Source organism: Lagenorhynchus albirostris, chromosome 19 (genome assembly GCF_949774975.1).
Source record: "Lagenorhynchus albirostris chromosome 19, mLagAlb1.1, whole genome shotgun sequence".
Taxonomy (NCBI): Eukaryota; Metazoa; Chordata; class Mammalia; order Artiodactyla; family Delphinidae; genus Lagenorhynchus; species Lagenorhynchus albirostris.
In genome coordinates, this window is record NC_083113.1 from 17139368 (window position 1) to 17152293 (window position 12926).

A 12926-nucleotide genomic window follows, 5' to 3' on the forward strand; every position below is an offset into this window, starting at 1 on the left:
TAGATGATATCAGACAGTGATAAATGCAGTAAAGTCAGTAACTCAGGATAATGTGAGTGAGTTTATCAGAGGGAGGCAGTTTTGGACTGGGCTGAGGAGAAAGTCCCATGAGCAAATGAAATTTAAGTCACAGGCAGCCTGAAAGATGAGGACTCAGCCATGTGAGAATCTAGAGGAAAAGGGTCCAAGAAAAGGGGGCGGTAAGTACAAAGGATCAGAGGGCAAGATCTTAGCAAGTTGTTGAAAGCGCAAAGGAAGAATAAAGTGAGAAGGATGAGGTGCCGGGCAGGAGTTGGGGGAGATGAGCTTTGGCAGATGGACAAGTGTCAGATCAGGCAGGGCCTTGCTGGCCATGGGGACACCTTGAGTTTTATTCTGAGAGCCATGCATGAGCAGCAATTGGAGGCCTCTATGCAGAAAACTAGAATTACATTTTTAAAATACTGCCACGTATAAATATCTATAGGGTGTGAGATACCGTTCTAAGTGTTTTGTATGTATGCTATTAAACTCACTTAATCCTCATGATAGCATGAAGATGCGTTAGCCCTTTTTTTTTTTTTTTTAGTCAGAAAACTAAAGCACAGAGAAGTTGAGTTGCACAGTGTAAGCCAGGATTCAGTCCCAGTTACTGTGACTGCTGCCTCCTGGAAACCCTTGTGGTTAGTCCAGTGGAGGAGAAGGTCTAGATATGGTGATTCTCAGCCCTCTAAGCTCCCCAACACCTGGGAGCTGTAACAAAATAAAGTGCCCAAATGCACTGGCATTTTTAAAAGCTCCTCAGTGAAGCCAGATCTCAGTGCAGTTGAGAATCTTCAGACTAGAGACTTTTGAAGATTCCCCAGGGTTCCACAACTCTGTCCTCACACCGCCATTTCTGTTGCAGGCGGCATGGGATGGCTCCTGGTTACTGCCGCGGCCTCCCACCCAGGCTGTCTCAGAGCCCAGGCATCCTGCCTCTCGCCAGCCACCACTCGTTCCCAAGAACCTGGCTTCCCGTGCTGGTCTCTGCCCTGGGTACTCAAGTGTCTTGTTCCACCTCTGCTTCCTTTCTTTCCTCGGAGTCTCAGCTGCCAGTCTCCACCTCCCTCCCCAGCGTCCTGTACCAAGCTACTGCACACCACATGAATCATGTTTCCTTCCCTCCTTTCTCTTCTGCAGTGAGGTAACCGATTGAGAGAGCGAGCGTGCCCGTCTGTCTAGTTTTGAGAGGGAGTCTGGGGTCCGCACCAGGGGTCAGAAGACCGCATTGGTGAGGGTTGGCCCATGTCACTTGACAGCTCTGAGCCTCAGTTTTCTGTGTTGTTAAGCAGGGAGAAGATAATGTGCTGTGTTTCCTATCGGAAACCTCAAGACGCCCCTATTATCTGATGCTCGCCTATCTTCCAGCCATCACTCAGGCCCAGTCACCCTGACCTTTCCGGTCCCTGTGCAAATTCATCTCGTTCAAGCCTTGCACTTGCCTTGAACCTTTTGCTCGGAACATTTTCCCCCCCAGTTCTTGGCTTGCGCGATTCCTTCTTGTCATTCTGGCCTCAGCTCAAAGGGCACCTTCCAGTGGCCTTCCCAAGCCACTCATTCATTCCTCAAAGTCATCCCCTGCCGCGACTCTGTCTTACGGTCTTCACAGTCCTTAGCGTCTTCTCAGAGTGTCTGTTTATTGACTCCCTGTCTTCCTCTCCCACTGGAATGTGAGCTGCATGAGAGCAGGGGCCTTGTCCTTGTTCACTGCCACGTCTTTAGCACCTAGGACAGGGCCTGATGCGTCGTAGGCCTCCGTATACCTTTGTGGATGAATGAATGCCCACGTATGATGACGTGATGTCTGACGTGGCACTTTAGAAACTCGAGCCTGCTGTACGTGAGTGTGGGCTTTTTATTGAAAACATCTGGATTTGGGAGCAGTATGTTTACTTTCCTAACACTGTTTCCTAGAGGCTGATTGCAGTTAGGCTGACAGACAGCAGGGGACAACGTTTGGGGAGAGGGAACCTGAGGTTAGGATAGAGCTGAGGCTCACCCCTCCTTGGGTGAGCTGCTGGTGGACAGCTGACCCCCGCCTGCCTTGGTTCCCCACCCCTTCACATCCTCTCCCTTATCAGACATTGGAAACTTTGCCAAGTAGGTTACTGGACTACTGCGTCTGAGGGCTTAGAGACCTCTGTCCCAATTTCCTGGTTGAATGCGCAACTTGTAGATGAGAAATGTCCTCGTTTCCGGTGACTAGAGAAAAATAACGAAAAGGAAAAAAACGGGGCAAAAGTATTTAACCACAGCAGGTAGAGAAAGCTGAAAAGAGAGAGAGAGAGAGAGAACTAACAGAAACCTGAAGGTAAGGGGCAGGTGAGTTAAAGGGAGTGGCGTTGCAACCTTGGCCGTGTAGTTACCTTTAGACTGTCTCCGGGCCCACCCATGCCTGCTTTCTCTGACTGCAGCGATCCCCATGTGGTCAGTTGAGAATTTCTGAGGAAGGGACACAACAGCGTCTTTTCCAGAAAGGGGAAGTGAAATAGTCAATGCCAGTTTCCCCTTTCCTGCTGGTCGGGCCCCCAGGTCAGTCTCAGGCAGCTCCCTCTACCCCTGTTTCCCGGTAGCGGCTGTAGGCCGCTGTCTGTGTTATTCATTAACCAGGCACTCATATTTCTGTTTACCCATCTGTCACCCCGCAGGGGATTCAGAGGAGCCCCGCAATCTAAGCAGCCCCCCGGATGCTCTTGGATCAGGCCCAGTCAGCCACATTTAGCTAGTGTTTATCGTGTTGAGAGTCCCGCGCCAGAGCCTTGTGCGATGCGTAGCCGGGGAGAGAGAACGTTTTCTCAAGTAGGATGGGGCCCGTCCGCCACCTGAGCGTGTGTGCTGAGCGGTGCCTCCGGTGACGTGCTGGAGCTGGCTTGCAAGAGCTGATTATTAGCATCGCTTGCCAGACCCACGTTCAAGTGTCTTCACGTTGGTAGAAACTGGCCCTGGAAGGAGTGTGTGTGCCACAGAAATTGGCAAGTACTGCAAATCAGGGCCTTTGCTACCCTCCAACCCCCACCCCCTGCACCCTCATCCGAAGAACCAGCATACACTGGCGACCTCTGTTTATCAAAGGCCTCCTCCTCCTTGGTTCCTGGACAGCCAATTCTAATGAAAGAGGAAACAGTCCCACTTTCAGGGAGCTCCCAGCCTGATGACAGCCCTCCGTGTTTGCTAGAATACTTTGCGGTTCTTAACTCTGTTGTATATATTATCTACTTGATCCTGACAGCCATCTCCAGTGGTAAGCACAGATACCAGAGGGATCATCTTAAAACGGAAATCAGATGATTTCACTGTCTTGCTTAAAACCCTTGAATAGCTTCAAAAGCTCTGGCAATAAACTCATACTTCTATCTGGGGCCTAAAACACTTAGCGTCGTCTGGTCCCCCCTGACTTCCTTGACTTCCTCTTTCACTCTCTCCCCATTTCACCATATCCCAGCATCAACTTCACCTGAGACTGTTAGAAATACAAACTCTTGGGCCCTGTCCCAGACCTACTGATTCTGAAACCGTGGGGAGGGAAGACTGTAATCTATGCTTCAGCAACCGCCCCCTGTGGTTCTACTAGATGCCTGAGTTTGCAGACCACTGCTCTGTCCCCACACTGAGATGGGGGCAGCATCTCTCTGCCTCTGAGATGCTAAGGTTTTCTGCCTCCTTAGGGCTTTTGCACCTGTGGTTACTGTTTCTAGAATGCTCTTCGCATGGGCTATGTGGTCAGTTGGGAATTTCCGAGGAAGGGACACAACAGCATCTTTTCCAGAAAGGGGAAGTGAAATAGTCAATGGCAACTCCTTCTCATTGCTCAGGTCTCAGCTGACGACCACTGACTCCGGAGAATCTTCTAAACCGTCTCAATCCCTCGTTATACTTTCTCCCATATCCCTATTTTGGTCCATTTGTAAAAACCATTTGCCACATTCTGAAATTCTTCAAAATTCTTGTTGCTTGTTTACTTGCTTATTAACTATTTTTTTTCCACTAGAATGGAAGCCCCAGGAGGGCAGGTACCTTGTCTCTTATATGGTCTGCATCCCCAGCCCCTAGAAAACTATCTGGCTTATAGTAAATATATAATTAGATAAAAATCAGTACATATTTGGTGAACAAATGAATTACTAATTTCCCAGTAAAGAGATGGGCTATGTATCAAATGACTTGATGGAGATCAAATACTTGTTAGTGAGTAGCTAAAACTTCACCCTGAAAGTCTCAGACCAGGTCCAGAAATTTTCTTGCACTTTTTAGCAAGAGTGGCCGTGTCCCTAAAACCCTGGGAATCTCTGAGTTGGAAGGAGTCTGGTAGGTGACTGCTTCAGCCCTTATCAGATGTGTGAGTTTCCTCTATGTTCTAAGATGAGTGTCTTCTACTTCAAAATTCCTGGAGACTGGGGAGTGATTACCTTGGTTAAGTGATTCCCCTGACTGTTGAAGATGTAACTCCCTGCGTCTTTTGCCCGTGATCTTGTTCTTTGTGGGGCTGCAGAGAATACATCTTCTATAAAATGAACCTAATCTTGGTCCAGCCACATATTCAGCATTCTCTTACTTGTTTCTCATATGTTGGTGAAAAAAGCAGGCCCTTCAGAGTCTGGAAGACCTGGATTCAAATTTCTTCTCACTACCGACCTTGGAAAGTTCTCTTAATTGTCTCAGGCTCCTTCTGTAGAACAGTGCCTGGCATTTACTGTGTATTATTATTATTATTATGTTTTAAATCTCCAAAGCATTTTGGTTCACTTTTCTGGGCTTGGTTCCTTGGGTTAATTTCCTTTTTAAAAATGTGCTGCTTAGTACTTAGTGTGTTCCTGATTAGATCTCAGTGGAGTGGTTGTGTCATCAACTTGTTTAGACTCAGTTTCTTTTAATGCCACCCAAAATCAAATCAGCTCTTTTTTTTTTTTTTTGGAAGGTGTAATATATCACATATGCATAGGAAGCCTACAGTCAGCTGAAAATCCCAGATATTTTTCTGACACGTTACTGTCAAACCATCCTATATAGTTGACTATATATTATTTCCGTCATTTTAAATATTCTACTTGCCATGTCTCTTTTAAGTGGGAGAACACCTTTGTTTCACACAGGTTGGTATCTTAGAGCTAAATAACACTGTATAGTTTCTCAGCAGTTTTATCTATGCAGTCTCATTTGACTCCTCAGAATAACCCTGAGAGGCATACGGTATCCTCATTATGATGCTTTGGAAACTGTGGCTTGGAGGTTGCGACTTGCTCAAGGTCATCCCACTGGTAAGCGGAATCAACACTGAAATCAGAGCTCTTACGACACCAGTCTGGTGTTGTGTTGAGGAAGAAACACAGAAAATGAGCTCCCCGTTCAGTGGGAGTAATAAGGAAAGTCTTTCCGAAGAAAGTGAATGTTGAGTAGGGTTTCATAAGAGGGGAAAAAGCAAAGAATCTGAGGATGAGGCAGTACGGGGTTGAGGTGAGGGGGACTTAGATGCAGGAAAAGGTCTCTGAAGGATAATTTCTTGGGCCCCTGAGCTAGGCCAGTGGTTCCTGACCTGAGCTGCCCTTCATAATCACCTGGGAAGCTTTTTAAATCTCACCTGCTGCAGCCCCACCCCCAGAGGTTCCAAGTCAGTAGATCTGAGGTGGCTCTCTGTATTATTTTTATACCTCTACGTGTTATTCTGATGTATAGCCTCTGCTGCAAACCATTAGGTGTTGGAGAGCACAGTCTAGGGGTTCTTCTTGCAGAGAACTGTTAGGCAGGTAGAATTGGGAAGGGAGAGAGGATACAGAGCAGGCAATGGGATGATAAGACATGAGTTCCTGGAGAGGAAAATTTCTGATGAGAGGAAAACTCTGCAGGTTTCTAAGCTGGAGGATAACGTGTTTTAAGCCTCTGTGATACACCAATAACTTTGAGCTGGGACTCGCCTCAATCCTCTTTCTGAGTCCAATCTCTCTATTCATCAATCTAAACAGGAATCCATCCCTCCACTCTTATTGCACCTTTAACATATTTCTGTGGTTTCAGATGCACCATCCTCCCCCTTCACTGCTGAGTCTAGTTCTCCATCCTATTTTTGCTCTCCTTGTGCTTGCAGAAATGTTACAAAAATTGTGGACGCTCTCTTCAGAGTTTTATAAACTTTATTTTAATTCTTTTTTTTTTTTTTTTTTTTGGTCATGCCACGCAGCATGCAAGATCTTAGTTCCCCAGCCAGGGATGGAACCCACGCCCCCTGCAGTGGAAGCACAGAGTCTTAACCACTGGACTGCCAGGGAAATCCCTAATCTTTATTTTCAATCGGCCAGACCAGGTTTTTTCCTGTGCTCATCAGTGTTGAGCTCTAACTGATGGTTGCCAAGCTGGGTTCTGACCTGCGCCATGGAGGGAGAAGACAAGACCCAGACCTCAGGTGGCTCCCAGTTTATTGGGGGAGACAGGTACACACATGGAGACGACTGGATCATTCTTAAAGAGCAGCAGGTCAGATGGATATTGCCCACACCTAGGTCATTATAGCTCTAAGCCCCAGTCCTCCCTCCTAATCCCCTTGGTTCAGAACCTTCCTGCATCTTCTTTGACCTCATTTAGAATTTCTCTCCCATCTCTTTCCCAGTGGCTTCATTCTAGCACCAACAACTAGACCAGTGTGTAGGTGTTGTTTCAAAGCTGGTGGCAAGGTTGTTTTAGGGCTCTCTGCTTCAGCTACCAGCCACCTCACATGGACAATCGGCATTTGATTTCTCTACATTGCTTCGGAAACTCTGGTCTGTTAGTGCTGCTATGCCCAACTGTTTCTTCTTTCGTCCTGGAGCTGTGCTCCTTTGGGAAGGAAAATTCAGTCAGGAAAGGATACAGAGCTGGTGAGAGAGATTTTTTTACAGTCCCCGTCGTGGTTTGGGTCTGAGGATTCCTGAATCCGGGCCAGGAACCCGTGTTCTCCCTCTCCCAGCCTGCTCAATTCATACAAAACCCAGAGTGCCTCCGAAGGTCCAGGGACATCCTTAGTCTGTGGTGTAGTCAGAACTCGGCACTCCCTCTGTTTGACTCACACCCCTGTCCACATTCGCCACTTCTGCTGTCTCTTTGCCTCTGCGTCCCAGCAGGGAGGAGCCCCGATGCCGCAGTGCCTGCAACCCTTTCCCAAAGGCTCTGCGCACGGCTGAAGAAGAGAAATAGAAAAGCAAGGGGTCCAGACTGGCATTGAGGGAACTCAATACCACGGCTTCTGCCCGCCACGGGGGGCTCACATTCGTGTGGAACCCCACCAGGTGGGATACGTTATATGGCCCAAAGCACACCAGGAAATTAAGGAGGGTCACCACAGCCAGCCCCACGGCTCGGCGCCGCCTCTGGGCCCCCACGTGGGGCTGGGTGAGCATGACCCACACAAAGCGCCAGTAGCAGAAGATGGTGACCGCCATGGGGATGAGGAAGAGGACGAGGAACAGCTCCAGCCGCACGGGAATCACCACCTCCAGCTGCTCTGCCGTGAAGTTCTCGTAGCACATTATGCTACTCTCGTTCGTGAGCCTCTGGCCTGAGTTGAGGTACTGAGTGATGATCACTATGGTGCAATGACCAAAGGACAGGATCAAGGAGATCAGAGCAGCAATCACTCCATACAGAGGCCGGCGGGACAGCTTGTACCGCACGGGGAAAGCCACTCCCAGGTAGCGCTCGATGCTGATGGCCGCCAGGAGCCACACGCTGCAGTAGATGCTACTGTAGAAGCCAAAACCCGTGACAGCACAGACTAGCTCAGGCAGGTACCAGACGAAGTCAGACGCGGCCTCTACCATCCTGAAAGGCAGCAGCAGAAGCAGCAGGAGGTCCGCCAGCGTCAGGCTGAGCAGAAGGATGTGGATGGGCGCGGGGTGCGGCTGGCGGACGCGCCCCACAAAGGCCCGCAGTGCCAGGAGGTTGGCAGGGAGACCAGTGAGGAAGATGATGATGTAGGCTGTGAGGATCAAGGAGCTTTTCAAGCTGGGCATGACTGTTCTGGAAGAGGATGAAAAAGGGCAGGGTCAGGAGGACCACCTCACAGCCTGCAGACTCTGGTCGCGCTCAGTCTGTGGACATCCTCCCAGGCACTCTCCCTTTCCCAGGCCAGGGCTTTCTGCTCCCACCACTGCACACACCACCTGCCCGAACTGCTCAGAGCAATTGTTGACTTTGCCTGGGGCCGGATATTAAGCAGTAGCTATTATGTTTGCCATCGTGTGTCTCTGGGGGAGGCCAACCCTTGGCTTCCCAAGGGAATTCCCCCTCCGGTTTTCCTAGCCTTTCTCCTTCTCTTGTCACAGATACAGGAAGTTAGTGTTAATCAGTTTCCAGCTTTCCTTAAGGCCTTTCCTCAGCCAGAGATCTGCAGAGAGAAAAGGCAAACCTCACTACAGCAAGGAGGGAGCTGGACAATGTCTCTCAGGAGAGCTCGGGCTGTGAAAACCCAGGCCCCGCGACCCGTGCTCCTTCCTCCTCAGGACCCTGCCACACGCCCAGGATGCAGGTGCCCAGCCCCCAATCCATCTCCCTACCTCTTTTCCTTCTCCTTTTTGCAGAACACAAATTCTCCTCCACCTTTCCCTCCCCTGTCCAATTCTGGGACTATACTGAAAAGGACTATACTGAAAAGGGGAAGTAGGGAGGGGGCTCGGGGAGGAAGGGTGAGCCAGCGCTGTCCTCTGGGGCTTTTCCTCCAAAGACTTGAGAGGATATTCAGAAAAGCACATGGGCAGTGACTGGCTCAGGAGCTGGGTGTTTCGACCATAAACAGAGGAACTCTTCTTGATGAGGTAACCGTTTCTGTCTGGTTCGTAGCGCTCACTACCCACACACGGTCCGGGCCCTCCGTCCTCTCTCCCGTCTTAGGGCCTGGCCCGCGATTCCTTGCCCCCCCACCGGCTCCCATTTCTGGATGTGATCCTTGCATTCAGTTTCCGACAGATTGCATCCAGCGCCAGCCCCACCCCTGTCCCCCAGCCCCAACCCGTTTCCCTCCAGTTCCCATCCCCGGCATCGCTTCCCAGAGCGCAGGTACTAAGCCAGCTGCCTTGTCTTGCCTTTGTTTCCGGAGAGAGGGCTTCTTGGGATTAGTCCTGAAGGAAAGTCTGAAAGCTTGTGGAAAAGAGGAACAAAGCTTTAGCCGCTGCGACCGCCCATTTCACACAGGAAAAAATTGTAAGGAACCTGGCCGGTAGAAAGCTTTTATACCAGCGCTAGTCACGTGACCAGAGAGGAGAAGATCAGTAATTGAGCGCTGTCTCCTCTCGAACCCAGTGGAAAGGGTTCCAGCGTCTTTGTTCTCCCCACCGCCCCACACCAAGAGATCCCCACTCTGATTTCCAAACTCAGACTTTCCGTCCTTAGTTTCTGAATTTTTTTTTCAATCCCAAACATTTTTTTCCCCCATTTCCCAAGTCAGATGATCTCATCTTCTTCTCTTTTCTAGGTGATTTCTTCTGTAATTCTACTCAATCTCAGAAAAGAGGTTTTATGCTTCCTTTTATTCTTCAATTTTCCTCTTTCTGTATAGTTTCCTGCCCTCTGCCCCCAATAGATGTCTTTTGCCCTCCCGGTCGAAACAGATTGCTTTCTCCTAGCCTATGTCTTGTTGGGGTGGAAATAGCGTGGGATTCAGAGTCATGCAGATGTGGGCTCAAATACAAATCCCTCCCTTGTGACCTTGAGGCAGATCAATTTCCTGAACTTTAGTTTCTTTCTCAGTCAAGTGAGGATGGGAATACTTACATCCCCAGACTTCTGTGAGGAGTCCCTGAGATAGCGTGTAGAAAGCATACAAGCCAGTGCTTCACACGTAACGGATGCAAAAGTAGAAGTGGTCCCTCCACCCAAGCCTGCTGGACAGCTTCATAGAGAGCGAGCCACCTGGTAGAAGGGGCTTAGGGCACAGGAATGCCGTCTAGCTTCGGAAAACGGCAGGGATTCGGGAGAGCTGGGCCCAACCTCCTAGCCACCCTTGTTCTTTTCTCGCTATTTCTCCCTCTCTGACTTTTGAAACACACATCTGAGGAAACAAAGATACATTCTAGTGGAGGGAGATAAGTAGTAACAAGCAAATAGGAACAGAGGAGTGATTGCACAGTGACAGACATTATGAAGGAAATGAAGCAGAGTGATGACGGGGAGAGTGGCGGTGGTGTGCCGGGGGTCAGAGAGGTACTGCTGAGCTGAACTGACATCTGAGAGGTTGAGCTGAATTTGGTGAAGGGACTGTGTCAGGTCCCGGAAGAAGAGTGGTCTGGGTGGAGGAAACAACGAGTGCCAGGCAGGAAGCACCTTTGCACGTGGGGGGAACAGAAATGCCAGTGTGATTGGAGCGTGGTGGGCCAGGGTGAGACCACGCAGGGCCTTCCTGATGACAGAAAGGAGCTGGGGTTCCATTCATAAGCTGCGTGAAGTCACTTACGGGCCGTAAGAGGAGAGGGACGGCTTGAGAGTTGAGAAGCTCACGCCAGCTCTTTGTGAAGAATGGTCTTCCGGGGAATGAAGTGGGAAGCAGAGCGATCAAATAGACGTTCACAGCAGTCATCTAGGGACGGTTGATGACGGCATGGATTCAGGAGAATGTAGCAGTGGAAATAGAGAGGATCCGTTGCGATTTGGGGTACATAACTTTAAATAAATAACAGTAAATGAAGAACTTCAGAATGCCAGAGAGAATGGAACTCTCCTGGGGAATTAGAGGGAAGATGATTCTAGACCAGTACATCCAAATGGACTTTAGATTTTGTTGCTCCCTTATGCCAGTGCAGTTCAGCCTACTTGCATGTGCGTGTTAGGCTTTTTGAGCCCCCGGAGTGGCCTTATGATAGTACGAAGGTGACAGTTCATGCCCTTCCCCACTTGCATTCTCTCGTTTTAGCCACCACTTGTCCAGGCTTTCTCTGTCATCCCAATAGTGGTGTCCTCCACCTCCGCGGCCATCTCCAGTGCAGGTGCAGTACTGAAGAAGAGAAATAAGGAACAGGTCAGTACTAGCATCTTAGGAGTACCCTTCAGACCCTGTTTCTGTTGGCCTCTGTAGTGGGCATCATGGGTTTTTGCCATGCACTGCTGGTAACCATACCCCAACCTTCCTCTGCAGAGACCCCTCCCTCCTTCACTCTCTGTCCACCTGCTTACCGTTATCAGACTGGACTCTTGGCCAGTAATATTATACCAGCTGTGGTGGTGGAATAATGGTCCCTCCAAGAGATAACCACATCCTAATCCCTGGAACCTGTGAATGTTACATTACATGGCAAAAAATTTTAAAAAAAGGATTTTACAGGTGTGATTAAGAGAATTATGATAGGGCTTCCCTGGTGGCGCAGTGGTTGAGAGTCCGCCTGCCGATGCAGGGGACACGGGTTCGTGCCCCAGTCCGGGAAGATCCCACATGCCGCGGAGCGGCTGGGCCCGTGAGCCATGGCCGCTGAACCTGCACATCCGGAGCCTGTGCTCCGCAACGGGAGAGGCCACAACAGTGAGAGGCCCGCGTACCGCAAAAAACAAACAAACAAAAAAGAGTATTACGATAGAGAGATTATCCTAGATTACCTGGGTGGGCCTTAAACATCACAAATGTTCTTATAAGAAGGAGGCACAAGGAGATTTCAGACAGAAGAGGAGAAGGCGGTGTGATCACAGAGGTAGAGATTGGAGCAATGTGACCATAAGCCAAGGAATGTCAGCAGCCCCCAGGAGCTGGAGGGGGCAGAGAATGTGTTTTCCTCAGCCCAGTGATACTCATTTTGGACTTTTAGCCTCCAGAACTGTGAGAGAATGCATTTCTGTTAAGCCACCCAGTTTGTGACAATCTGTTACAGCAAACATAGGAAACCAGCCAACATTTATTGCCCATTCAAATGATACTATGTACCAGGCACTGCACTAAGAGTTTTGCAAAGACGAACTCATTTAATCTTTCAGCGCTTCTGTGAGGTTGGCATACTCATCCCCATTTTACAGATGAGAAAACGGAGATATAAAGAGGTTAAGTAATTTGCCTGAAGTCACACAGCTGGTAAATAGAAGAGCTGAATTCTAAACTTGGGACCCAGGCGGTCTGGCCCTGGGGTCCACAGTGGTCACCACTGCACTGTACTCTGCACTGTACTGGGAGGGTCCAGGTTAGACCCAATTTCCCTGGCATCCCCCAGGAGTCCTGTAAATCCCACACAGGAGGACACAAGGGCGCAGGCAAGGGTGTAAGGTCATGTCATCTGCGTCCCACAAGGAATGTCTGCACGGTCTCCAGCCTTCCTGCCGGTGGCCCTCGCTCTTTCCCTGAAACCATGAAGGAATGACCTTCATCCCTAGTTTCCTAGGATCCACAGGCATCTCTCAGCCTTTCAGATGTTCTCGTTCCTGCTGTAACCTCAGATCCCAGATGCTGTGATCTTACATTGGTCCCTCCCTGTCTCTAAATATTTTGGATACACAGGGAAGAGAGGGGAGACACTGTTTACTGTTGCTCTCTACTAAGTTTGCTGTGTCATTTAGCATTTATGAGCAAGAATGTTTATAAGGTCCTGGATATAAATTGTGAAATAGAAATAAGAACTTGGGAGAAGGCTGTTCCTTTATTCCTGGCATCTTGAAGAGGTTGTTTGACCTTTTCTTTCCTGCCTGATCCCTCTTCTCCACTGCTGTCCCTGCAGAGCTGACCTTCAGAGCAAGAAAAGTCCCCCACTTCCCGTCCCCTTGGCTACCCACAGCTTCCAGCCCAGACCACTGGGTAGCTTTCATGGGCTCACGCTACCCTTGGAAAAGAGCAGAAGGCCTCCGGCTGTCACCTTGGATTGCCTTTCAGTGTTGACCCTGAGTCAAAAAGGAGAGGCGGGAGAGTCTTTGGAAGTAGAAGTGGGACAGATTCTCTTAGTAAAGCTGGAAGTGCTTGCAGTCAGGTGCTGGCTGAT

At 49.5% G+C, this 12926-nt stretch overlaps 1 protein-coding gene across 2 annotated transcripts; it reads right to left on the reverse strand.

Moving 5' to 3' along the window:
• Window positions 1-6233: 6233 nt before the first annotated feature.
• FFAR2 (free fatty acid receptor 2) lies at window positions 6234-9163 on the reverse strand. 2 transcript variants are annotated; one of them, XM_060130669.1, is made up of 2 exons: window positions 9066-9163; window positions 6234-8004 (listed from the first exon to the last, which is right to left on the reverse strand). In XM_060130669.1, exon 2 carries the CDS (start codon window positions 7995-7997, stop codon window positions 7008-7010), a length of 990 nt encoding a protein of 329 aa, XP_059986652.1. In that variant the 5' UTR covers window positions 7998-8004; window positions 9066-9163; the 3' UTR covers window positions 6234-7007. The 2 variants fall into 2 exon arrangements, with proteins under 2 accessions (XP_059986652.1, XP_059986653.1); XM_060130670.1 differs by lacking the exon at window positions 9066-9163 and adding an exon at window positions 8541-8589.
• Window positions 9164-12926: the final 3763 nt, after the last annotated feature.

What these genes read in the sequence shown, in the direction of transcription:
- FFAR2 (XM_060130669.1), bottom strand. Translation starts at nt 7,997, where the DNA reads ATGCCCAGCTTGAAAAGCTCCTTGATCCTCACAGCCTACATCATCATC.